Genomic DNA, 26,524 nt, shown 5'->3' with positions numbered 1-26,524 from the left:
CAACTATCTCAAATTGTCTGGAGATGAGTCATAATTAGGGAGATGATTATGTACCAAAACTTAAAAAAATCCCAACTCTAATATATGTCCAGAGAGAGACAGAGAGAGAAGGTATATGTCTACATATAGTATGAAGCATAAAAACACAAAACATAATGACCATTTTTTTGTGATGATTAAGGCTAACTGCTGCATACTGAGGGCCTTCCTGGGACATATGGGCCATGTACCTCAACACTATTTGGCCCTGGCCTCTCCAGCTTTTTTATGAGCTCTTTATGGGTTTGTCGTCTCTGCCTTGTCCACTGATTGCCTTGCATAGACCATAGAAATGGGCTCCCCAAAACCCTACCTGTCACTCTACTCAAAGTCATCTGCAGAAATGTGGAGTAGATTTCAGAGGAAGTATCGGAAATAATTCTGCTCCCACCTTCTAAGTAGCCACTTCTGGACTGCTGTGGACCCGGAAACCTGGTAACTGAACAACTTGCAACTGAAGAGAAAGGGGATTTTCCCTGCCTTTGCTGACCTCCAGGTTAGGCACCCACCTCTCTGCTCTCAGTCAAGCTCCTTCTAAGCACAGACTGTGTCTTAATCATGCTGGAAACCCCAGCCCTTAGGACAGCATCTGGCATGTGGAAGACCTTCAAACATTTTGTGGAATGAATTAGCAGGAAATTGACTCTGAGCGAGGGCTTGGAGAATGCTCCTCTAAGTCTTGTATGTGTGAGCATCAGTCTGTGATCTTGTGACAGTTTTCTGATGGCTCAGGGACCTTCTGTCCTGGCTTGAAGGTCCTGGGTATACTCTTCCGCGCAGAGGCAATCCTGTATCTATGGAACATCTGCTGAAGACACAGCTCCGCCTTGTGTGCTTTCCTCCTGTGGCTTTACTATTCTAGTGACTCTGCATATGGTTGGGCACACAGTAAGCACACAAGGCCAATGGTCAGCGTTATTGGAAATGCATCCTGAATGGTCTGGATCCACTCTCCAAACAAGCCTTCACTGAATGCCTTCTGTGGCCCAGTAAAGTCACCAGGGACATGCAGGTCAGATGTAACTTCTCCCACTGGGAGGTAGCAGTCTGATGGTGGTAGTGGGAGAGGAGGAGAACCATGTAGACAATTAAAGGGAACAGACAAGGGACAAGGAGGCACCTCTTTTGTTGCTGGATGTGTTGAGCATAGAAACAGAGCCTTCCACATGAAAATAAAATCAGCCTCTGACTCACGGGTAGATACATATTCAGCCGCCCACCAGCCTCAAATAACTAAACATTGTTCCCAGGCCAGCAAACACTGGAGCTTCTGTCTTCCATTGCAGGTAGCACAGATTCTTGCTTGTTGTAATAGAAGATTGAAATCAGACAGACCTGTTTTTAAGTCTTAACTCTAAAGTTTACCAGTTGGGATAGGTAATTTAACCTCTCTGAGCATCAGTTTAGTCAGCCAGTGGGAACTATAATAGCTAAGTTTACCTAGCTGTTGAGCAGTCACCGAATACAAGATTTAAAACAAACAAACAAACAAACAAAAACCCTTACCCTCAAGAGGCTTATGGTCTGGTAAGGGAGAGAAGAGAGACTGGTATGTTGCAGACACACATTAAAAGCTATTAAAAGATATCCATATCTGACCAGGCGTAGTGGCTAACACCTATAATCCCAGCACTTTGGGAAGCCAAGGTGGGCAGATCACCTGAGGTTAGGGGTTCAAGACCAGCCTGACCAACATGGTGAAACCCCATCTCTACCAAAAATACAAAAATTAGCCAGGCGTGGTGGCATGTGCCTGTAGTCCTAGCAACTTAGGAGGCTGAGGCAGGAGAATTGCTTGAACCCGGGAAGTAAAGGTTGCAGTGAGCTGAGATCATGCCACTGCACTCCAGCCTGGGCAACAGAGTGAGGCTCCAAAGAAAAGAAAAAGATATGCGTATCATCTGTTGGGTAAAAAAAAGGTTACTAAATGCTTCAATAGAATACACACACGTATTTATATGTATGTGTATGTGTGTAGAGAGAGAGATTTATTAAAAGGAATTTGTTCACACAGTTATGGATGCTGGCAAGTTCAAAACCTGCAGGCCAGCAGGACGTAGATCCAGGAGAGCTCATGTTCCCTTTCTAGTTCTAAAAGCATCCGCAGGGGACACAGGAAGGGCCGGCGCTTCGGATGGAGTCTGAAGGCAGTCTGCTGGAGAATTCCCTCTTGCTCAAATAAGGATGCTCTTTGTGTTCTTTTCAGGTCTTCTGACTTGATGAGGCCCACCCATATTAGGGAGTGCAAACTGCTTATTCAAAAGTCTACTGATCTAGGCCAGGTGCAGTGGCTCACGCCTATAATCCCAGCACTTTGGGAGGCTGAGGCAGGTGGATCACTTGAGGTCAGGAGTTTGAGGCCAGCCTGGCCAACATGATGAAACCCTGTCTCTACTAAAAATACAAAAATTAGCCAGGCATGGTGGTGCACATCTATAATTCCAGCCACTCAGGAGGCTGAGGCAGGAGAATCGCTTGAACCAGGGAGGTGAGGGCTGCAGTGAGCCAAGATCACACCACTGCACTCCAGCCTGGGGGACAGAGTGAGACTGTTTCAAAAAACAAAACCGAAAAAACCACCACCAACAACAAAGTCCACTGATTTAAACGTTAATCTCATCCAAACACATCCTCACAGAAACACCCAGAACAGTGTTTGACTAAGTATCTGGGTATCGTGATCCACCAAGTTGACACATACAACTAACCATCACCCTGAACAAAGTGAATAACGTTTCAAACTAAGGAATATGTAGAAAGACTTCCTTGACCAGCCTCCCTTGATTTCCCCAACTATCTGTGACTCTACGAAACCTCATTTAGCACCCACAGGCCAGGTGGGGGCAACTCTTTATCTGCCCACTGCACAGAAGCACCAATAGTAATTATATGAAAATTTTGGAGGAAAAGTCCCACTCAAATGTTTGCTTGTCACTAAACTAGCTGCCATATGGCAGGAAAGGAAGAAGTTTCTGGCGATCCACTGGTCTGAGTAAATAAATCACTGAAACAATTTATGAGAGTGAGCTCAACCAGGTCTCATTCATTCTGAAATGTACATGGAATGCAGTCATTCTGTAGACCATTAACTGCACTAATTACAACAATGATTCGAGAGATAAGCTTTCACTAAACATTTAATAAAGTTCTAAAGTTCCTTGCAGCTGGATAGCATCCCCCCAGCACTGTACCCCATCCCCAAGCAGAGGGAAAGAAGGAAAAAAGAAAATGCTACTTACTGAACACTTGCTATATGCTCAGCATTTTCCTATGTGACAGTTCATCTAATCTCCAAACAACTCTTTGATGTTGCGATGATGATGATGATGATGATGATTTTTGAGACAGGGTCTCACTCTGTTGCCTAGGCTGGAGTGCAGAGGTGCAATCATGGCTCACGCCAGCCTCAACCTTCTGGCCTCAGGTGATCCTCCCATCTCAGCCTCCCAGGTAGCTGGGACTACATGTGTGCACCATCATGCCCAGATAACTTTTATATTTTTTTGTAGATATAGGTTTTTGCCATGTTGCCTACACTGGTCTGGAACTCTTGGGCTCAAGCAATCTACCATCTCAACCTCTCAAAGTATTGGGATTACAGACATGCGCCACTGTGCCCAGCTGGGATTATTTTTCTAGATTACAGATAGAGGGAACTGAGTTTCCAGAAGATCAAGGTATCCAAGCTCAAATCACATATAAATAGCAGGGCTGGATTTTAGGGTCTTCTGGCTCCGTGTTAATGTGCTCCTTTTTGTTCCAGGAGTTTCTTCATACCAGGTAACTTAGAAAAAATAATAAGAACTTCATAAATAAGGTAATAATTTCTCAGTACTCCCTTTGCTAGCTGTCTGTTCCCTGCACTTCTTCCCAATATGTTGGATGTGATGCTTAACAGGTTTCATATTTACTAGGGAGAAACTCCTAGAAGACAGAGGCGGGTCTGATCTGTCCTAGGTTCTCTACAGTATCTAGCAGAGATCTGGGGAGACTTGGTGAGGCAGCCTCAGCAGTGGTTAAAAAGATGGGCTTTGGCACCCAAACTGCATGGGGTCCATATCCAAGTTCTGCCGCTCTCTAGCTGTGTGGCCCTGTACATCATGCTTGACCACCCTGTGCCTTCATTTCCTCGTCTGTGAAATACAGACGGTGAGCATAATAACACCTACTTTGTAGTGGCATTAAGCAGATTGGATAAGTTAATTCTTGCTAAAAGACTTAAAATAGTGCTTGACACATGCAATCACTCAACACACATTAGTTCTTTCTGTGTCCAGGGACTTCAAGTTCCCAGAGCCTTTATTTCTCTCCAACCCGAGTCCTTTCAGGCACAGAAGCCTTTAGCTATGCAGAGGGTCCTCTGAATCTTCCTAAAATGCAATTTTATACTGCATCATTGGTTGGAAGCAGTTTTTACCCATGATTCCAGATGATTGCAACTAGATGAGTTGGTGTTCAATAAATATTTGATTGAATGAAGGCAGAAATTTCAGAGACTGAGGTACAGAAAGCAGCAAAAACTTGCCCAAGGTCACTGGGGGAGACGGCAGCACAGCCTAGACTTTCTGACAAAGAATTTAGTGTGCTTGCTCCTTCTGGTAGCACCTCTCCCTACCACAGAGGTCCCATCCCCTGACGATTTCCTCTCCAGGGTCTCTATCCCCCATCCACCTCCACTGGCTTCTCCCCTTGCCCGCGTTGCCTCTAATTTTGGTAAGCTTGAAATTCACTGGTCATACAGAAGGCATTTTATCTGACCTTCCACATGCAAATTCTTTCCATTGGGATTTCTCGGTGTCCAGCTCCACCCCAGCCCACAGGGCCATAAACACTCATGTGTCTGCAGTGGGGCCCCAGGGATTCCAGAAATAACAGCAGGGCCCTCCATTATAAGGCTGGAACATAGTAAGGCATTTCTGTCTTAAGACACAGGCCCTTTCCAATCCAGGCCGCTCCTGTCTGTCAAAGCACAAAGCAACCTTTACAAGTCAGGACAGGGAGGGGCAGTCAAAAGGGAGTCTGAATTTCTGGAAAGTCGGCACCTTCTCCTCCCATCTGTTTGCACTCTCAGATCTCCCATTCTAGAGATTCTCCGGATTCGCTCAGGTCTCCAGCGAGAATGGGAAAGTCTTTCTTGCCTGTGGCATTCTTGGGCCTTCTATGATCCATTCTCCCTAGACCTGCTGGAATCGGGATCATAGCAGCGTGAACTCAGAGGGCAATTCTCATCTTAAGATGGCACAAAGGCCACTCGCCAGACGGGCAGGACAGCCACCCTACCTGGATGGAGTTAGGGGAGTGGAGTGCCAGGAGAGACAGGAGTGGTTTAAAAGGAAAGGGAGCTGCCAGGGATTACCCTGAATGGGAGGGGCCTGGGGAAATCTTTCTCACTTCAGCAGGGTGTTCCCCAGGAGGAGAAAATCAGAAATCGACATCCAGGGAGAGGATTTCGGCTTTTCAAGTGTGCTCTTACAAACAATACCAGAAACAAAAAGCGTGTGCGCATGTGACAATGATGTGAAAAATTATAGATGTAGATGCATAACCTGGAAAGCCTGAAAGAAACATAAAAATTGCTTTTTTAGGGGGAGCGATGTTATGGGCAGGGTTTTTTTGGGGGGGGGGGTGGGAAGGGGTGGTTCTAGGTGTTTTCCTGCAGATTGTGCTGAATGTCATTTCCCATTTTAAAGAAAACCACAATACTTGGCATTGTCACAGAGACTCGCCTGGATCTTCTGGGACCTACCTTTTCACAAGGGAAGTTTTTGTTTTAGGGTGCCCATCTGAACACCTGAATTCACCACGTAGGTGCCATACTGAAGCCACTGTCTCCAGGAATCAATTATTCTTTAATAGGGATGCGGTTTGCTTAATTCCCAGACCTAACGGCAACGTGATTAAGGTCTGGGTTTAGTATCTTGGGATCCAAACCTTTGTCATAGATCGGAAGGTGGAGGAAATAAAGGCCCCTGTGCTCCAAAACACCATCCAGTCCAGACTCGTCCAGAGACCTTGAGATGCAATGCACCATCCGCACCGGGAGACGTAGTCGCCGCTTCGGAGGTTGTGCGCGCCTCTGGGTCTCGTGCCGCACCCAGAAGTGCCGGGGTGGTGGGGAGGCTGAGGGGAGTTGGTAACGGCATCGCCATGGCAACAGTGACGTCCTTTTACCCTGGATCTAATTGGAGGAAACCCCGTGGCCGAAGCCGCAGCCTGCCGGCCAACCGAACTTCCCCGCGCCGACCCACCCTCCTAGCCTCCGCGTTCCCTCCCGCTCCGCCCCCCTCGCCCCCTTCCGCGCGCTCGGTCCTCATTGGCCAGCGGCGCGTCGGGGGGCGGGACTCTCGGGCCAAGCTCGGCGCATCATTGGGAGGCGGACGGCCCCTCGGCTCCGGGGTAGGCTGAGACGGGAGGGTCCTCAGCTAAAGCCAAAAGCAGATCAAAGTGGTGGGACTCGCGTCGCGGCCGCGGAGACGTGAAGGTGAGCGCCTGGGTCGGCCCGCGGGCATCCTCCGGCCGCTCTGGGCTTGAGGGCCGGGCGGAGGTGCCGCCCTCGGGAGCAGCCGGCTGTCGATGCCGCTCCCCTCAGGGACGGCTCTGGGCGGGAAGGTGCGGGGCCAACGGTCGCTTCCATCTTGGGCCGGCCGGGCGGGGGTGGCGGGAGCGGCCGCGGCTCGGGCTCCCTGGGCGCGGGGCCTCCGCGCCGCCCCCGCCTCCTCCCGCCGCGGGCCGCGGCCTCCCCGGGGGGCCGGCGGGGGCGGGGGCGGGGGAGAGGGAAATTCAAGCGGCCGCATGTGCGGGAGACAAAAGCGGGCGGCGGGCCGCATTGTCTGACGGCGCTCCTTCCCTGCTTTTTGTTCTCGCCTCGCCGCCCCGCCCCTCCGCAGCTCTCCAGGCTCCTCCCGCTCCGGGTCGGCGCTCTCCCTCGCTCTCCTCGCCCTCCACCCCGGCCCCGGCCCCGCGCCCGCCATGGAGAAGACTGAGCTCATCCAGAAGGCCAAGCTGGCCGAGCAGGCCGAGCGCTACGACGACATGGCCACCTGCATGAAGGCAGTGACCGAGCAGGGCGCCGAGCTGTCCAACGAGGAGCGCAACCTGCTCTCCGTGGCCTACAAGAACGTGGTCGGGGGCCGCAGGTCCGCCTGGAGGGTCATCTCGAGCATCGAGCAGAAGACCGACACCTCCGACAAGAAGTTGCAGCTGATTAAGGACTATCGGGAGAAAGTGGAGTCCGAGCTGAGATCCATCTGCACCACGGTCCTGGTGAGTCCTCGGCGCGGGGAGCAGGGGAGGCCTTTTGTGCGATACTTTTCATTGAGAGTTTCGCGGGCACGGAAAGAAAGGTGAGCCGGGGCTTACCGGACTGTCTGCCGAGGTGGACGGTTTCAGGTGAGCCCTGACTTCCCTACTGTCCCTCTCCGGTTCTTGAGAGTCAAGAAGACGCTTTTCCAAGGATAAGTTCTTTTTTTTTTTTTTTCTTTCCCCCAGATGCTGGGTAGCTACCAAACGGTGGAACTTGGAAACATCCAAGTAGGTCTCTGCGAGACTGAAAGGCGTTTTTAAGTTTCTTGTGCGGGGAGATCTGTGAGCTCTCTAATGGCTTCAGGCAAGGCGCAGGCACCTTTTTGTTAATGTAGTAGGGATTTTTTCGCAAACCCAGTAATGGAAACTTACTTCGAAAATCTGAACAGAGACTTTATTTTTCAAGCAAGTGTGTCTGTTGCGCTCCCCCCCACCCCCCATAAACAGGAGAGGAGGGGAGTTCGGTAAATGTGAAAAGGGCACAGCTCGATCTGAAGAACACAATGTCCTGGTAAATTTCAACATTTAATAACATTTCCTTGCTGTTGCACAGCTGTGCTTAAACACTAGTGTTGAAGTGAATTCGTTTCTAGTGTGGAGCGGACAAGGAAAGCTTTCCAGGTTTTGAACTGTCCAGTCTTAGCAAGGACGATTGTTGGGTGGAGTAGGTGGCTGCTGTGATTCACCCTTATTAGTGAGAGAGAACATTTTTAGCTTTGTCATTGCACGGATCTTTTGATCCGTAGGATAAGTTTTTCAAATTGAAATACCAACATTATATCCAGGAGTGTTTTTAAATGTTTCAGTGCTGCAAAGAGTCATTTCTATGGATAAAATAGGAAATAATCTGATATGGTTTGCCTTTCTTTAAGTGTCACTTTTACAAGAGGCCTACTTATTTTTGATGTGTTTGTGCACATCATATTTTAGGTGGGCTTTGATAGACAAGCATAGTAGACTGGCGATTTTTTCAAAAGGGAGTGGAAGAAATAATTTCTCCCTGGCCCCCTCCTCCACCCCCGAAGCCTTCTTTCTTCATGTCATCAGAATGGTGGGGCAGGGAATATGTTCCCCACCCCTTGTTTAAAAAAAAAAAATTCCACAAAACCTTTTTGACCTCTTTTTCTAATACGATGACAGCCGATCCGGACAAAATCATGGCTGATGGAAATCACTGCTAAAGGGGGAAAGAAAGTATTGTAGACAGAGTGTGTACTAAAGTGGAGAAAACTTGAGATTATTTACTTTATGAAGTCAAAACTTTGTTGTGTTTATCCGTGTGCTCTTAGCTTCCAGTCCCTGTTTGGCATTGAAGAAACACTTGTAAAAGCTTTTTGGACTGAATTGCTTGTATTAAAAAATCTTGCCAACTTGAAAGTAATGGTAGACTTCAACTTGAGTAACATATGGTAATGGCTATTAACAGCATTATCTGTTACCAAGGGAAGACTCACAAGAATTACATATGTTAAGGTTTTCTATATATGTATTTTGGGTGCTCTCACAGCATATTTCAATCTCTTTCTGTTCAGTTTTTTACTTTTCATTTAGTTATCTTGAAGCAATTCAGAATCACCACATGATTTTTCTTTTTCTCGAGCAAGGTGACTCTGAGCCGAAGGAATATTCGTTTTATTTTGTGGCTCTTATAAATTCTGATTTTTATGATGGCATTAGTGGGGGAAGAGTTTTGCTTAGTTGATATGTAGCTTGAGAGACAGACCAGGTGACATTAGAATAGAACTTTCATACAGACCATTTCAATGGGGACAACCCCTGAATTTAGGACAGTCTCTTCTATATACCCAGAAGAAATAGAATAGTTTAGCTTGATGAATCTGAGACACCAAGGCGTAAATGAAATATTCATAAAATGGCATAAGAAGCTAACTGGGGCTTGGTGGCCAACCTATAAAAAAATATCTTGGGAAAGCACTTTTTCAAGTTGGCAACTGTATCGAGAGCTTTCTGTGTGCCAGGCATTGTGCTCTAAGCAATATGGGGAAGTACAAAACAGAATCGTGGATTTTGCCCTCTGATGATTCATAATTTAGAGAGCATGTGAGAGACACACAAACATAAATAACACAATATTCCCATCAGACGATTAATGAACACAGTGCTGTGTAGTCTGAAGGAAATAGAAACCTTTGAAAAGGCTTCACAAAGATAGGTTTTTGGGGGCTGAACATTGAGGAAAGAGACTGGCGGAGGTGTCAGTATTAAAGGCCGAAGGAATAACTGAATATCTGGGATAGGGCTTTTTCAGGAAACAATGTGTCGGCATGGCTGGAGCAGAGTTCATGTGTAGAGTTGTTGCAAGAGACAAGCCTGGAAAGGAAGGCAGGAATGATCATTTATAGAAGGTTGGAGTAAGGGGGTTTCTTCATTTGGTTGTTGGGAAACTGGAGTTTTTTAAAAGTTTTATTTATTTATTGTAGAGATGGGGTCTTCTTATGCCCAGGCTGGTCTTGAACTTCTGGCCTCAAGCAGTCCTCATGACTTAGCCTCCCAAAGTCCTGGGATTACAGATGTCAGCCACCACTGTACACGTAGCAGCATCTAGAATTCGTGGTTTGAGTGCTAACTAACCAGTCTGATCTGAACTGATGGACAAGGAAGTGATAGACAAGTGAACAAGAGTCTGATAATTGAAGAGTTAGTAATTTAATAAGGAGTCTAGGAAAGTAGAGTAAAACCTACAGTTTCTGAACATGCATGCTAATACAGGGTTTTCTTTTTTTCCTTTGGTGAACAGGAAGAAAAATTTGGTGTGGAGGAGGTGAGACTTGGCTTGGTGGTTATAGAAGACTAGTAGAAGTAACATGAAGGATAGCCAAAATTTTGATAGAAAAGAGCAGATATTCTCAGCCTCTTCTTTCCCTTTCATACAGTAGATTGGGGCAGGATTACCTGAACCATGTATTCAAAATAACTCTGCGAACAACTCTCAACCCTTTTGATAATCATTGTATTGAAAGAGGTTACTGAATCGTAGAAGCAGAAAAAAATGTTAAAATCCAAGAGTAAGGAACTATAAGTGGACCAAACTCTAAGATGACAGGAGTTAGAGAAGATTTCATCCAGTTAGAGGTGTCTGTCAGTGTCATTGTAAAACCGAAGACTTTGGGCTAAACTTTCTAAGTCTCTTCCAGTTCTCATAGTTTGGGGCTGTAGGGTAAGTAGGTCCTAGCCATTCTGCTCTGCTCTGACATCCTTCCACCTCTTAAATGAGTAATTTTTAAAGTCCAGATTGAAGAATGTGAAGAATACATAACAGGTTGAAAACTGGTGACTTCAGTGAAATGGCTTCAGAAAGAAGTGAAGCAGAAGTCATTGGTGATCTTACTGAGTGTTGGGAAGAGCAAAATCTAGGCCAAAAAAGCTGGGCTTTGGCTGTGGTGGCTTATGCCTGTAATCCCAGCACACTGGGAGGCCAGGGCCGGTGGATCACCTGAGGTCAGGAGTTGGAGTCCAGCCTGGCCAACATGGTGAAACCCCATCTCTATTAAAAATACAAAAAAATTAGCCAGGTGTGGTGGCACATGCCTGTAGTTCCAGCTACTTGGGAGGCTGAGGCAGGAGAATCGCCTGAATCTGGGAGGTGAAGGTTGCACTCCAGCCCGGGCCACAGAGCGAGACTCTTGTCTGAAAACAAAAACAAAACCCTGGGCTTAAATATTACAGGTAAGATGTTTAGGAGTCATTAAGAAGAACTTGGGTGTGAGGAAAGGGCAAATGTAAAAAGTTAGAGGGGTTCACAAAGCCCCGTTGGGACTTGGGAACAAAATCTGTCATTTACAAAGTCAGTGACCTTGGAATAAGAACCAGGCAGTTTGAATGTATACAAGATAATTTCTATCTTAAACATCATATTATCCTCTCCTGTACATCAGTTCTAGTAGAATTTCAGTAAATTGCTTCAGCATAATGCATAAACAAGTTCAGAAACTAAAGTGCATATGATGATTTTTAAAAATAAGAGTCAGTTAAAATAATATGTAGAGAATCTCTGAAAGTTGTCTGTCTTAGTGTAAAAGCTTTGTAACCTTAATTGAGTAATATGCTTGAATTTAGTTGTGTTTAAATTTAATCTCAATAAAAAAATGTCATATGCTGGTCATTATTTTTGAGTAAGACTGATACGTTTTTCTTCATAGTTAATGAATCTGAATGTGATTTTATTGACACAGTGGAAAAGGTATGGACTCTGAATCAGTTTTTGAATCATTGCTCCATTACCTTTTAGTTTCATGGACACTGGCAAATTTCTTAATCGCTCACACTCTTTTCTTCTGTAAATTGATGATGATGGTGCCTGTTTTTATAGACTTGTAGTTAGAATAATGGCTCATAATTGACGTTTACCAGGCATTCACCGCACACTAAACACTATTTTAAGCATTTTATACTCACTTTGCTCCCCTAAGGTAGGTTGATAGTATTTCTGTTTCACAGTTGAGGAGAATGAGGTGTAAAGAAGTTAGTAATGTGGTCAAGATTATAAAGCTAGTAAGTGGTAAGAGCAAGGATTTGAACCCAAGTGGCGTAACTGCTTATGACATGGACCACAGTAGGCCCTAAGTGCGTGGTAGCTCACTTAAGACCATGATGTGAATTTCTGTTTTGAGGAATTTGTGCATTTTAATAAATACAAGACATTAATGCTTCTAATGAGGAAGGAAGGTAGATCTGTGATGGGCAAAACTCCCAGTCTGTAATACTGAAGACTTTCTTATACACACAATACTGTAATAAGATTTAAAAACTCATTGACGTTGAGGGTTTTGCCTTTAGATTGTAGGCTGCTTAGAGGTAAGAGTTTTGGGGAGGGGGGGAGTTGGGTGTTTTTTTTTTTTTTTTGAGATGGAATCTTGCTCTGCCACCCAGGCTGGGGTGCAGTGGCACCATCTCAGCTCACTGCAACCTCTGTCTCCCAGGTTCGAGCAGTTCTCCTCCCTCAGCCTCCCGAGTAGCTGGGATTACAGGCATGACCACCATGCCTGACTAATTTTTTTGTATTTTTAGTAGAGACATGCCTGGCCAGGGTTTTTTTTGTTGTTGTTTTTTAAAGAATGAAATGGGCTGGGAACAGTGGCTCATGCCTGTAATCGTGGCACTTTGGGAGCCTGAGGCAGGTAGATGACCTGAGGTCAGGAGTTGGAGACCAGCCTGGGCAACATGGCGAAACCCTGTCTCTACTAAAAATACAAAAAGTTAGCCTGGCGTAGTGGCGGGCACCTGTAATCCCAGTTACTTGGGAGGCTGAGGCGAGTTGCTAGAATTGGGGAGACAGAGGTTGCAGTGAGCGGAGATTGCGCCATTGCACTCCAGACTAGGTGACAGAGCAAAACTCTTGTCTAAAAAAAAAAAAGTGGAATAGAATATTGTAAGTTTAAGGTTAAATCCATGTTACCCAACCAGGTGATTTTTACGCACTCCCCACTGCCCCCAGTGGAATTTTGGCAACATCTGGAAACATTTTGGGTTCAGACTTGAGGAAGGAAGGTGCTGCTCATGGCTAGTGGTTGGAGACCTGAATGCTACTAAACATCATGTGGTGCACAGGACATTCCCCAACAAAGGACCCAGCCCCCCAGTGCCAGTAATGCCAAGGTTGAGAACACCTTGGATTAGACCATAAATAAAATGAGCTGTACTAAGTTGTATTGGATTGTGTCATGCTGTCCTTTGATTTCTTCCTAACGTGTTGGTATCTTACCTGAACCTCTTGTCTAGCTAGACTTGTTATTTTTCCCCTTGTCATTATTGTGTGTATGCTGTTAAACTCTACAGTTCACCTTACTGAAACTTATTCAGTGGGTCCTATTTTTTGTTTCATTTGGTTTGATTTGTTTTTGAGATAGAGTCTGGCTCTGTGGCCTGAGCTGGAGTGCAGTTGCGCCATCTGGGCTCACTGCAACCTCCACCTCCCGGGCTCAAGCCATCCTCCCACCTCAGCATCCAGAGTAGCTGGGACTACAGGCACTTTCCTGGCTAATTTGTGTTTTTTGTAGAGATGAAGTTTTGCCATGTTATCCAGGCTGGTCTTGAACTCCTCGTGAGCTCAAGCAATCCACCCAGAGTGCTGAGATGACAAGCGTGAACTATAAGGAACAGACCACTGTGTCTGGCCGGATCCTATATTTTCAAAGTGCCACCTCTTCGTAGCTGTCTCCAAAGCCTTGAGATTTGCTCTTTTAAAAACTTTGCACAGACTGCGATTGTATTGAAATCTATAAATGCAGTGAAAATTGATGAAGCGCAAATATACTCCCCTCCATTGTAGTAGCTTGGCATATGTGATTCAGACTTTCTTTTTTCTTTTCTTTCTTTTTTTTTTTTGTGATGGAGTTTCGCTCTTGTTGCCTAGGCTAGAGTGCAGTGGCGCAATCTCGGCTCACCTCAACCTCTGCCTCCGGGGTTCAGGCAATTCTCCTGCGTCAGCCTCACAAGTAGTTGGGATTACAGGCATGCACCACTACACCCAGCTAATTTTGTATTTTTAGTAGAGACGAGGTTTCTCCCTCTTGGTCAGGTTGGTCTCAAACTCCCGACCTCAGGTGATCCTCCCGCCTCTGCTTCCCAGAGTGCTGGGATTACAGGCGTGAGCTACTGCACCCGGCCGTGGTTCAGACTTTTAACCCAGTGGTGAACATTTAGGTAGTAAACAGTTTTTCTCCAAACAACACTGGGAAGAAGATCGTTGTTGCATGCTTTATGCTAGGATTTACTTAAGTTCTTGGAAGTGGAATTTCCAAATCAAAAGATTTGCGTTTTTTTCCAGATAGCCCTCTGAAAAGGTATGCGTGTACGCTGTCAGCAGCAGTGGTTGAGAAGGCCATTCATTTCCCCTAACCCTTTCCAGCACAAGCAAGTTTAATCTCATGTAGTTTCATTTAGAACGTAGCATGGCATGGGATTAGTTGAGTCAAGGTGTTGGTTTGGCAGTTGGAAAATCTGGTTGGCTGTTGGCTGTGTTAATGTTCTCTATTTTTGTCGTTAAGACCAATTTTTGTATTTAGCACTAATTGTTGCCAAATGGCAACAGAAAATGTATCTGAGTTTATACCATTGACTTTCTGGGTATCAAGGGGCTAGTAGAGAGGCATCATTTAAAAGATGTGAAGAGAAGACAGGTTTATCAATTGCTACTTTAAACTCTTAATCTATAGGTAAGTCAGTGATAAACATTTTATGATAAATTACTAGATTTTAAAGCATTGTTTGCATATTGAGTATTTAAAGACAAAAATGATGATAATACCTAGGACTTCAAAGTAATTGGGGGAATACAGATGAAACAGGAGTGTCTATGAAGTAATATAGTTGCAGCTGGCTTTAATTGGAATTCATTGTACTATTCTCTGTTCTCCTGTGTACCTTTAAAATTTCCCATTACAAGTTTTTCCTCCCCTAGAAATTCCACTCTTAGGTGTTTACGCAAGAGGGAATGATACATGGGGCCAAGATGCATAGGTACAAGAATGTTAATAACAGCTTTATTCTAAGAGCAGAAAACTAGAAATAATCCACTAGTAGGAAAATTGATAAACACTGATGTATATACAAGTGGAATACTACTCAGCATTAAAAAGGAACGGACCGCTGGGCACGGTGGCTCAAGTCTGTAATCCCAGCACTTTGGGAGGCCAAGATGGGCGGATCACAAGGTCAGGAGATCGAGACCATCTTGGCTCACCCGGTGAAACCCCGTCTCTACTAAAAAATACAAAAACTAGCCGGGCGAGGTTGCGGGCACCTGTAGTCCCAGCTACTGAGGCAGGAGAATGGCGTAAACCCGGGAGGTGGAGCTTGCAGTGAGCTGAGATCCGGCCACTGCACTCCAACCTGGGCAACAGATTGAGACTCCGTCTCAAAAAAAAAAAAAAAAAGCGGACCACTGATACTACAGCGTGAATGAATTTCAGAAACATGCTAGGTGAAAGAAACTCTGCGTGAAAAAGTACATAGTGTGTGTGATTCCATTTATATGAAATTTTAGAACAAACACAACTTGTTTATGGTAGGAAAAAGAAAGATCAGGAATAACGGCTTCTGTGGGAGAATAGGCAGAGATTGATTGGGAAGGGGCAGGCTTCTAGGATAATTGTATTTTTTTTTTTTTTTTTTAATACTTTTAAGTTCTGGGATACATGTGCAGAACGTGCGGGTTTCTTTCATAGGTATACACGTGCCATGGTGGTTTGCTGCACCAATCAGCCCGTCATCTACATTAGGTATTTCTCCAATGCTATTCCTCCCCTAGCCCCCCACCCCCCGACAGGCCCCGGTGTGTGATGTTCCCCTCCTTGTGTTCATGTGTTCTCATTGTTCAGCTCTCACTTATGAGTGAGAACATGCGGTGTTTGGTTTTCTGATCTTGTGATAGTTTGCTGAGAATGGTGGTTTCCAGCTTCATCTATGTCCTTGCAAAGGACATTAACTCTTCCTTTTTTTATGGTTGCATAGTATTCCATGGTGTATATGTGCCACCTTTTCTTGATTCACTTTATCATTGATGGGCATTTGAGTTGGTTCCCAGTATTTGCTATTATGAATAGTGCAACAATAAACATACATGTGTGTGTGTCTTCATAGTAGAATGGATAATTGTATTCTTTAGTTGATACGGGTTTGAGTTTTATACATTCGTCAAAACTCAGCAAATGTGCACCCAAGATTTGTGCATTTTGTATGTAAATTTTGCTTTGAAAGAAAAAACTAGTGATATGTATGTACTGATGTCTTCAGTTTATAACTGCTAGAAATGGATGGATATCTGATAAAGCAAGTATGGCAAAAGGTTAATGGTAGGATCCAGGTGGTGGGTATATGGGTATTCACTGTAATTGTTGGTTGCCATGTATTGGGTGTTATGATATTTCACATCACTGGTTGAGAGTCTTTAATACATATAGCAAGAAGATTAGTGTAGCCTGTGTCTTGTTGTCCTCAAGATATGAGAATGTGTAGAAAAGTTTTGATCCCCACTTAGGAGACATGACTGGCACCATCACTTTTTGGTTTGGGTGATGAGTGCTAAGTAGATTGATGGAGTTACCAGATGCTGTGTAAGACCTCTCAATTGGCCATACTCTAGGACAGTGGTTCATAAACTTGATCTCAGAACCCCTTTTTAGAAAATAAAATAACTTTAACAAAAAGTTGAATGAGAATAGCAGCATTGCTTTTCATTCAACCTATTGTAGCATCACACCTCTTGTAGCTTCTGGAAAACTCCAGTTGTGAGAAAATGACAGTGGGAAAAAAGCAAATATCATCTTAGAATTATGAAAGTGATTTTACTTTGTCTCCTCTCCACCCCACAAAGGGTATAGGGGAGACCTCTAGGGGTTCCCAGACTATACCTTGCTCTATGGGAATTTAATTACTGAAGTTAATAGAACTGCTGTTCCACAAGAATTTTATTACTGTGGTTGGGTGATTGAGCAGTTTATTTTCTGAGGAGTCATCATATGTGGTGATAATGAAATTTGAAAAACCTTCCCCACCCTTCCCATTTCTCTGCCCCTTCACACCATCTTATCCCTAGGAATATAGGTTTGAAGACCAGGAAAGTCACAGATGTGATAATGAAGAAAGGAGAATAGTTGATATTAGACATTGGGTAATAAAAGTCCCTGTTAATTCCTGGAAACCAGCTAAAGAACTGGTATGTTGGAATGTCTTTCTGCTTCCTTGTGTTGAGAAGGATAATATGAAGTTAATCTCTTCACTTGCCCCTCCCAATACCTGACCAAAAAGCAGAGTTGACATCCATGAAAAGTATGGATAATGGTCTTTCAGAGCTGGTTGCTTTTAGGTTTTAAAAATACACAGCTTTTGGAGGTAGTAAGTCAGGTTAGCTTTTAACCAGCTTTGGTCAAAGTATTTATCAGTGAAACTTGTCTTCATACCAACCTTTGATTGTCAGTTTACATGTTTTTCTATCCAGATAAGTAGTATTTCATGATCTCTTTGTCATCTGGATTTTTTGCTACAGTATCCATTTGGGTTTGGCACAGTGTGGTACTAAATACATATTCTGTAAGATACTCCTCATTTGAACATTCTCTCTACTATACGTTTGCTACAGGCTTTACTTAGAGAAATGGAAAAATAATGGTGCAAGTGGTGAGACCATGCCGATAAGAACTTACTTAAATTTAAATGCTTTCTTAAAGCATGGTCATAGATTGTGAATGTCATGTTGTGGTGATTAGAGAAAATAAATGGAGAAGTGTATGAAAATGCTTTAAAGCCATAAGCTATACGGATCATCAGATTAGACATTTTATTCCTGATAAACTCTTACTGATGTTGTTCTTCAATAATTAGTACTCCATTTTCCCTTTTGTTTTGTACATTCCACCAAACATTAATTGAATGCGGCTCACAGAATTTTTGCTCTTTAAAAAACTGCAGTTGTTAAACATCTGCAGTTAAACATATTTATACTAGGTGTTCTGATCTTTCAGCCTGCAACTATTTCCAGTAATTTGGGAATATGCTTTTTAGATCTTCACTGCTAGTGTTTGCCCTCTTGGGATTCTGATGGATTAGTGAAGAGGTTGGAAAGGTTACATTACAGGTTTAAAATACTCTTGATTATTTGGGGCCTGATTGCAGAGACCACCATTTGGAAGGATAGAATATCCCGTTAAATATAGCTATGCTCTGTTTAAGTTACTTTTTACATAATTAAATTTTTAATATATTTTTAATTTTTTTACATATAACTTTTTTTTTTTTTTTTTCTTTTTTGAAACAGGGTCTCCCTCTGTCTCCCAGGCTGGAATGTAGGGACACAATCTCAGTTCACTGCAACCTCTGCCTCCTGGGCTCAAGCACACATATAACATTTAAACATTTAATATCTTTTTTGGTATTACCATATTTCTCTTTTTTTTTTGAGACGGAGTCTCGCTCTGTCTCCCCGGCTGGAGTGCAGTGGCCGGATCTCAGCTCACTGCAAGCTCCGCCTCCCGGGTTTACGCCATTCTCCTGCCTCAGCCTCCAGAGTAGCTGGGACTACAGGCGCCCGCCACCTCGCCCGGCTAGTTTTTTGTATTTTTTAGTAGAGACAGGGTTTCACCGTGTTAGCCAGGATGGTCTCGATCTCCTGACCTCGTGATCCGCCCATCTCGGCCTCCCAAAGTGCTAGGATTACAGGCTTGAGCCACCGCGCCCGGCCTGGTATTACCATATTTCTCATTAGGGTTTTTCAGGTCTTGTTTGTTGCTGTTTTAAATAGTGTAGTGTACACTGATGCAGTTTGAATAACTCAGCAGGTAGGATTTAAGGTTGTATACCTCTGTTTTGTTGTTTACAGTCAGCTGTACATCTCTGGGAAGGTGATCCTTCTTATACAGATAACAGAAAGCACTTAGTGATTTATTTTCTGTCCAGGACAGGTTACTGAGCATTTCTGCTTGTAATCAAAATGGCCTGATAGATGTTCATAAACTTATTTTATCTGTTGATAAAACTATAGTTTTCTTTTTAAGTTTATATCAGGACACCAAAGCAACATATTTAGCCCCCAAGTCTGTTGAGTCTTTAAAGGACCCACTAAGTTTATTAGTATAGATTCTCAAATATTATTTTTTCAGAAGGATGTATTCCTCTTTTTTCCTGTGGTAGTAGAATTTATAATTAGAGTTTATGGAGAAAAAGGACTAAGGGGAGGTGTGGAGGTCACAAATTTATAAAAGCCCTGAACCATCGTTTTGTCTAGAGTGTTATTTTTGTTTGTCGTTTTGAACATCTAAAATAAACATAGTCTGGGCAGGGAGGCTCACACCTATAACCCCAGCAATTTGAGTGGCCAACACGGGAGGATTGCTTGAGTCCAGGAGTTCAAGACCAGCCCGGGCAACAAAGTGTGAGATGCTGTCTCTACCAAAAAAAAAACAAAACAAAATCAAAACATTGGCTGGGTATGTTGTGTGTGCCTGTGAGCTAACTGGTGGTTGAGGAAAGAGGATCGCTTAAGCCCAGGAGGTTTAGGCTGCAGTGATCCGTCTTCCTGCCACTTCACTCAAGCCTGGGTGACAAAGCAAGTCTCTGTCTCAAAGAACAAGGTGAAACAAAGACAACTCTAAAAAGTATAGGCACATATATTTAAAAGTCATAGTGATGATTGCTACGCAAATAATTTCCCTCTTTAGAATTCATTTCTCTAAGGAAACTGAATGATCTCCTTAAAGTTTCAAAGCAATGTTTACAAAATAATTTGGCTTAGTTGCAGATACTATCCTTATTAGAGAAGCTTTCTATCTTGTTTTTTGTTGTCCCATTTAAAAACTTGGAGTGGCAGTTTACATATATTTTTAAATTAAATATACTTCAAATACATTACATTTTACCTTTTTAAATATGATTCTGTGGTTTTTAGTTTATTCACAAAGTTGTGCAGTCATCATTATTAATTCCAGAACATTTTCATTACCACAAAAAGAAGTTGTATATCCATTAATAGTCATTCACCATCTCCCCTTACCTCAGCTCCTGACAACCACTAATCTGCTTTCTATCCCTATAGATTTGGCTCTTCTGGATGTTTCATATAAACAGAATCATGTAATATGTAGTGTTTCGTGTCTGGCTTCTTTCACTTAGCCTAATGCCCTCAAAGTTTATTTGTGTTGAAGCTTGCATCAGACCTTCTTTTTTTCTTTTGGCAGGGGCTCTCACTCTGTCACCCAGGCTGGAGTACAGTGGCGTGATCATGACTCACTGCATCCTCAAACTGCTGGGCTCAAGGGATCCTCCTACTTCAGTCTCCCAAATAGCTGGGATTACAGGTGTACACCACCACCCTCAGCTAATTTTTTTGAGACGGGGTCTCACTTTGTTACCCACGCTGGTCTCAAACTCCTGGGCTCAGATCATCCTCCTGCGTGGCCTCCCAGAGTGCTGGAATTACAAATGTGAGCCACACACCTGACCTTTTTTAAATAAAACTCTTGTTGTGTGGTAAGAGACACGTAACATAAAAGTTAGCATTTTAACCCTTCTTGAGCTACAACAGTTCAGTGGTATCAAGTACATTCATTTTGTTGTGCAATGCAACCGGCAGGCATCACCACCATCCATCTCTGCAACTCTTCATCTTGCAAAACTGAAACTCTATACCCGTTCAACAAAAGCTCCCCATTCCCCCCTGGCAACCACCATTTTACTTTCTATGAATTTGACTACTCTAGGTACCTCATGTAAGTGGAATTATAGAATAGTTGTCTTTTTGTGTCTGACTTATTTCATTTTGCATAATGTTTATGTTGAAAAATATATCAGAATTTTGTGCTTTTTTTGTGGCTGAATAATATTACACTATATAGAAATACTTTTTAAATCTATTTGTCCATCGATGGACATATTTGGGTTGCTTCCATCTTTAGGCTGTTAAGAATAATGCTACTGTGATAATTTGCATGGGCATGTTTTCATTTCTCTTGTGTATGTACCTGTTTAATGTTTTAGGAACTGCCAGATTGTTTTCCAAAGTGGCTATACTATTTTACATTCCCACCGCAGTGTAAGAGAGTTCCATTTTCTCTACATCCTCACCAATCCTGGTGGATATGAAATGGTATCATGTACTTATTGACCTTTAGTATATGTTTTTTGGAGAAATGTCTGTTCAAATCCTTTGCTCGTTTTAAAATTGGGCTATTTGTGTTTTTATCATTAGGTTGTAATCCTTTTTTTTTTTTTTTTTAATATATTCTGGATACTAGACCTTTATCAGGTACATAATTTGCAGATGTTTTTCTCCCGTTCTGCAGATTGTCTTGTTAGTGTCCTTTGAAGCAGAAACATTGTTAATTTTGAAGTCCTTTTTTTTTTGGTTGCTTGTATTTTTGGTGTAAGATCTAAAAAACCATTGCCTACTCTAAGGTCATGAAAATACATACTTAGGATTCTTTCTAAATTTTATCATTTTAGCTCCTGTGTTTAGGTCTTTAGTCCATTTTGAGTTCCTTTTTGCATATGGAGTGAGGAAAAGGTCCAATTTTATTCTTTTTGCATGTGGATATCTCATTGCCCTGGCACCATTTGTTGAAATAACAATTCATTTATCCTTGATCTGAAATTCTCACAGAAAATATAATCAGAACTAATTGGGTATAAGGAAAACTCAGGATTTCTCTGTTCCCTGTGGTCTAGTCAAGTTGGCAGCACTGTATTTTGTTTCCATTACTCTACTGTAATGTATTTCCTCTCCCTTTCTACATGCTGAAATCACACCCATCCTATGAAATGCAATTTGGGTACCATTACATTCTATAGTTACAAATTATAGCTTGTTAATACTTTTCAGTTCTGTTACCTAGCACCATCCAGTGTGCAGTTATGGGTAGATAAGACATGGGTAAGGACATTGTAAAGAAATTGAGGCATGTTAATTTACTCAATTCCACAGCTAGTTAGCTGTGAAACTCAATTCTCCTTTTTTTTTTTTTTTTTTTTTGAGACGGAGTCTCGCTCTGCCGCCCAGGCTGGAGTGCAGTGGCCGGATCTCAGCTCACTGCAAGCTCCGCCTCCCGGGTTCACGCCATTCTCCTGCCTCAGCCTCCCGAGTAGCTGGGACTACAGGCGCCCGCCACCTCGCCCGGCTAGTTTTTTTTTTGTATTTTTTAGTAGAGACGGGGTTTCACCGTGTTAGCCAGGACTGGTCTCGATCTCCTGACCTCGTGATCCGCCCTCTCGGCCTCCCAAATGCTGGGATTACAGGCTTGAGCCACCGCGCCCGGGCTCTATAGTGTCTTCTTTTTCACTGTTTGGTAGTGAGACCCAGTTCAGTTCTTTTTTTTTGAGACGGAGTCCCCAGGCTGGAATGCAGTGGCACACGGTCTCTGCTGACTGCAAGCTCCGCCTCCTGGGTTCACGCCATTCTCCTGCCTCAGCCTCCCGACTAGCTGGGACTATACAGGTGCCCGCCACCATGCCCAACTAATTTTTTGTATTTTTTTTAGTAGAGACGGGGTTTCACCGTGTTAGCCAGGATGGTCCTGATCTCCTGACCTCGTGATCTGCCCTCCTCGGCCTCCCAAAGTGCTGGGATTACAGGCGTGAGCCTCTGCACCTGGCCGACCCAGTTCGGTTCTATATTGTCTGGAGTTTACCGGTTTCCTAAGTTGCTCTTGTAACTGCCCCCAAAGTAAATTATGCCCAATTCAGATCAGTATTGGTAAGCTGCAAGGGCATAAGAATAAGGACTTCATCTTTATTTTTTCCTCTATGTACTATTAAACACTACTTCATTTCCAGGGTTTTTATGTTGTCCCTGGGGGTTCATTTGAATATGATCAGTAACTCATATAAGTTTAGTTGTAAATGCAAAATAATTTTCTTCACCATAGGCTCTTAAATTCCTGTTGACTCTGTTCTTCCCTTTGTACCCCATAACAGAACTGATAGACTAGAGGCAGGAAGGGGTTGTATATACTTCAGCTGCAGAGATAAATGTATGTGGGATGTGTTAGTTATAAATGGAAAAGTTAGCCTGTAAATAATAACATAATTTCTATAATGTAGTAGTGGCTTAATTCAGTTTGCCATATAGAAAAGGCAAAGCTCAAATCAAAGTATAATTGTGTCCTTGCTAGTATAAACCGTTTTCTATCTTTAGTAGTCTTCTTAGGATATAGCAAAACTTGACCCATATATACTAAGTTAGCAAGGCAATTTTGACCTAATTTTGTTTGAGGGAACATCCTTTCTGTTAAGTATCAGGATGTCTGTCCATTTTGATTACTTTATGACCAGACCAAGATTTGACTTTCCCCCCGATTTTAAGGAAAGTTCTTTGTTTCATCATTATGATTTGTCCTTTTCCTCCCCAAATTAATGGCTAAAACTGATGTCTTTCCCAAATCAGTAGCTAAAACAGTTCGTGGGTGCTAGTAAATGGTAAATTCTCTAAGGGGAATAAAGTGTGTATAGACATTGGCATTTATTTGCCTTGGTTCTTTTTGTAGCACTGTCCTGGAAATGTTGCTAAATGATGGTGATATATGTGTAATTGTTTTTAATGCAGATGGACAGATTGGAAAGGTAGTATGTGTCACCAGTGGAGGTATTAAACTTTTCTTCCAAACCTGAACATCCTGGGAATCTTGGAGTAGAAGATAGAACATTTTATGTTGCGGTTATGGCCACTCAGTATCCAGCTGCTCAAATGTGAGGATGTAACATAGGAGGTCAGAGACTGGACCTATGTTTATTGCTAATAACATCGGGAATTGGTTAAGCTGCATTGGATAAAGTGAAAGAACAAAAACTCTGATTTTCTCTAATACTGGCACATTGCAGCTCACACATACCCTTTATTGTCCCATGACTTATCAGAGGCTGCCATCTTTCTGTTAGGTATCTTCACCACTGCAGTCACAGCACCTCAGTACCTGAGTTGGAAGATAGGATGAACATTTTTCCTCAACTACATCTTTATGTTTTTTTACGTGGTTAATTGTTTGGATCAGGGGCGAGGTAATACTGTGCTCACAAAAAGGCTGTCCCTTTCCCTGTAAGACACCACTGTGCTATAGCAGATGTTGATAGCAATATTACTGTACGTAATTTTGCCTGGGTTGTGGGATGGTGGTGGCTAGAGATCAGATGGACTGGGAAAAGATGTTGAGAAATATTTGGGTCATGGAGATAATGCTTCTTTGTATTTAGAATCTTGGATTTTCTTCATCTGCTGCTTCCCTTTCTCTTTTGCCTATTTATCCTGTCGGTTTTAGCTCCTTGTTTTCTTTAGCCCACAAAAATAATAAACCACTTGATTGCATAGACTACCTACCCTTTGGCTTATTGTTGCTTTCACTATAACTACAGTGGCACATATCCCCACTGAGTGTGAGGAGCCCATATTCTCTGACATCATGACAACTTATTGTTTAATTCATGACATTAATTAGACAAATATTCCAGCTAGTGTTGGGTTTTATGCCTTTTTTGTTCCTTTTAGACTTAAATCTCAAAAGTTTGAAAACCTTTTATGCGATGTGATTTTTAGTCTGCACACTGATGTTAATCCTTTTTCATCCAGAAAGGCATATTCACATTAATGAGTGCTCCATATGAAGGCCGAATAAAATTTTTTAAAATATATATTTTTGAAGGATTTTCCCTCTTCTTATCAGGATGAGGAAGAGGTAGTAGGGTGCTAGGTGAGTAAAATAGTAGTGTACATTCATGGTTAAGGGTTTGTCCCCTCCCTCATCCTTATGGGCTCCCATATCTAATTTGTTGGTCTGTTGAGAGAGGAGCTGCAAGGATTAAGTCAAGGAGAGACATGATCGAACCGTGTTTATTGTTTGTTGGTAAATGTACAGGAGGACCCAAATTACCACTAGAAGATTGTGTGGTGAACACAGAAATCAACAAGAGGCTGTAGTTGGATGACTTTAATGACCAGTCACTCTTAATAGTGCTGCATCTAGCCTCAGTGTAGCTGCCTTACTGTTGAAAGACTGTATTCATGGGCTCAGGTGGCTTTGAGTAGTGCTGGAGATATTTACAGTGTTGCTTTTTAAACTTTCCTCCCAATACCTGCTGTATTCCTAGCATCCTGACATAAAGAATACTTCTATATGTTACTTCTTAGAGTGCCACTTACGTTTTTGTGAGGCACTTTATTGTTGCTCCACATTCCGCCTACTGGTCCAGAAAAGGTCATAGTAGACATAAGGTTGATGTCAGTCAGTTAGGAGATTGCTTCCCAACTCCTTTTGTGTAATGGCACACAGAATAACCGTATTTGTATAGTACAGAGGAAAATGGATTTCTCACCCTGCTGTTGTGGTGACTGAGGGGATCAATATCTCTTTACCATTTAAATTACCTGGAAGCTCTAGGTTAGGGTCTGATTCTGCAGGACCTTGAGTCTGCAGGACAATGTCTGGCTTTAAGTTTATCCTTTAACAGGCTATTGAGGGTTTTGAGCAGGAGTTAACATGCCCGCAATGGAATTTAAGATTAATCTGGCAGCAAGGTGTAAACTGGATCCGAGAAGGAAGAACCCAAAAACCTGGTAGATCAGTTAGATTATTGGAGTAGTGGAAGTGAAATGATATGGTTAACTTGGGTCATAGAAATAGGCATGATACTGAGAAGATAGATTTTCAAAATACTGTGACAAAGGTGAAATCAGTAGGACTTTGGCAGCTCGTGGTGGAATGGGAAATGGAGAGTGAAAACTCAAGAGGTAGTGTGGATGAACCTAGGTGGCTGGGAGATCAGAGGGTGAGAGAATAATTAGTAGAAATAAGTAATACAGAAACAGGGATGGGCGCAGTGGCTCATGCCTGTAATTCCAGCACTTTGGGAGGCCGAGGCAGGTGGATCACATGAGCCCAGGAGTTTGAGACCAGCCTGGCCAACACGGCCAAACCCCGTCTCCTGAAAATACAAAAATTAGCTGGGCGTGGTGGCGCATGCCTGTAATCCCAGCTGCTCGGGTGGCTGAGGCATGAGAATCACTTGAACCCAGGAGGCAGAGGTTGGGGTGAGCTGACATCGCACCACTGCATTCCAGCCTCTGGGTGACACAGTGAAACCCAGTCTCAAAAAAAAAAAAAAAAACAACAACAAACTATAGAAACAGGTTTGGGATCTAGTAGATATATATATTTCAAAATATGTAAGGATACTCAGGCATGTAACACTACAGAGAAGTTAGGAGTGTGTTAGGGGGGTATTTCCCAAAAGATGGAGTGGGAGGGTTAGCATTACTCTTGTGAGTTTACTACAGTTCATGGTGTGGCCTTTAGCTTTATAAACTATACCAGGGTGGAGCCATCTTTCAAGCCTAGATCCACAGTGATCAAGCTCATGTGACTGGTGCATAAAACCAGGAAGGTTAGCTTACTCATTTACAGTGAGCCATAACTAGCACAAATATTGCAGTACTGTGTTGACATGACCAGTATGTTCTCTTTCAGGAGGCAGATAGACTCACATAGGAATCAAGACATATTCAGGAAGTTGCTTAGTAAGTGTGGTATGCCAAAGAAGAGTTGGATACTGCTCATATGTTGAATGACCATCGTCTCCACTGTAGGGGATAGATTTGTTAGTGCGTTGATAGTGGTTCACCCTTTTTTAGACTATATATTGGATCCTTCAGTGTCCTTATGTATCATACCCAGACAAGAAAATATCTTTT

General features: G+C 43.1%; 1 protein-coding gene across 1 annotated transcript in view; it reads left to right on the top strand.

The window, feature by feature from the left end:
* The first annotated feature begins 6,377 nt into the window (after positions 1–6,377).
* Positions 6,378–26,524, top strand: part of YWHAQ (tyrosine 3-monooxygenase/tryptophan 5-monooxygenase activation protein theta) — a 47,934-nt gene continuing 27,787 nt past the window's right edge. Inside the window, exons 1-2 of the mRNA XM_010379682.2 lie at positions 6,378–6,520; positions 6,927–7,302. Of these exons, the coding sequence (XP_010377984.1) occupies positions 7,009–7,302 (294 nt within the window). The 5' untranslated portion in view covers positions 6,378–6,520; positions 6,927–7,008. The remainder of the gene's footprint in view (positions 6,521–6,926; positions 7,303–26,524) is intronic.

The sequence above is a fragment of the Rhinopithecus roxellana genome, chromosome 17, assembly GCF_007565055.1.
Source record: "Rhinopithecus roxellana isolate Shanxi Qingling chromosome 17, ASM756505v1, whole genome shotgun sequence".
Lineage (NCBI taxonomy): Eukaryota > Metazoa > Chordata > Mammalia > Primates > Cercopithecidae > Rhinopithecus > Rhinopithecus roxellana.
The sequence above is the reverse complement of the archived record's forward strand: the minus strand, read 5'-3'. Positions and strand labels throughout refer to the sequence as shown.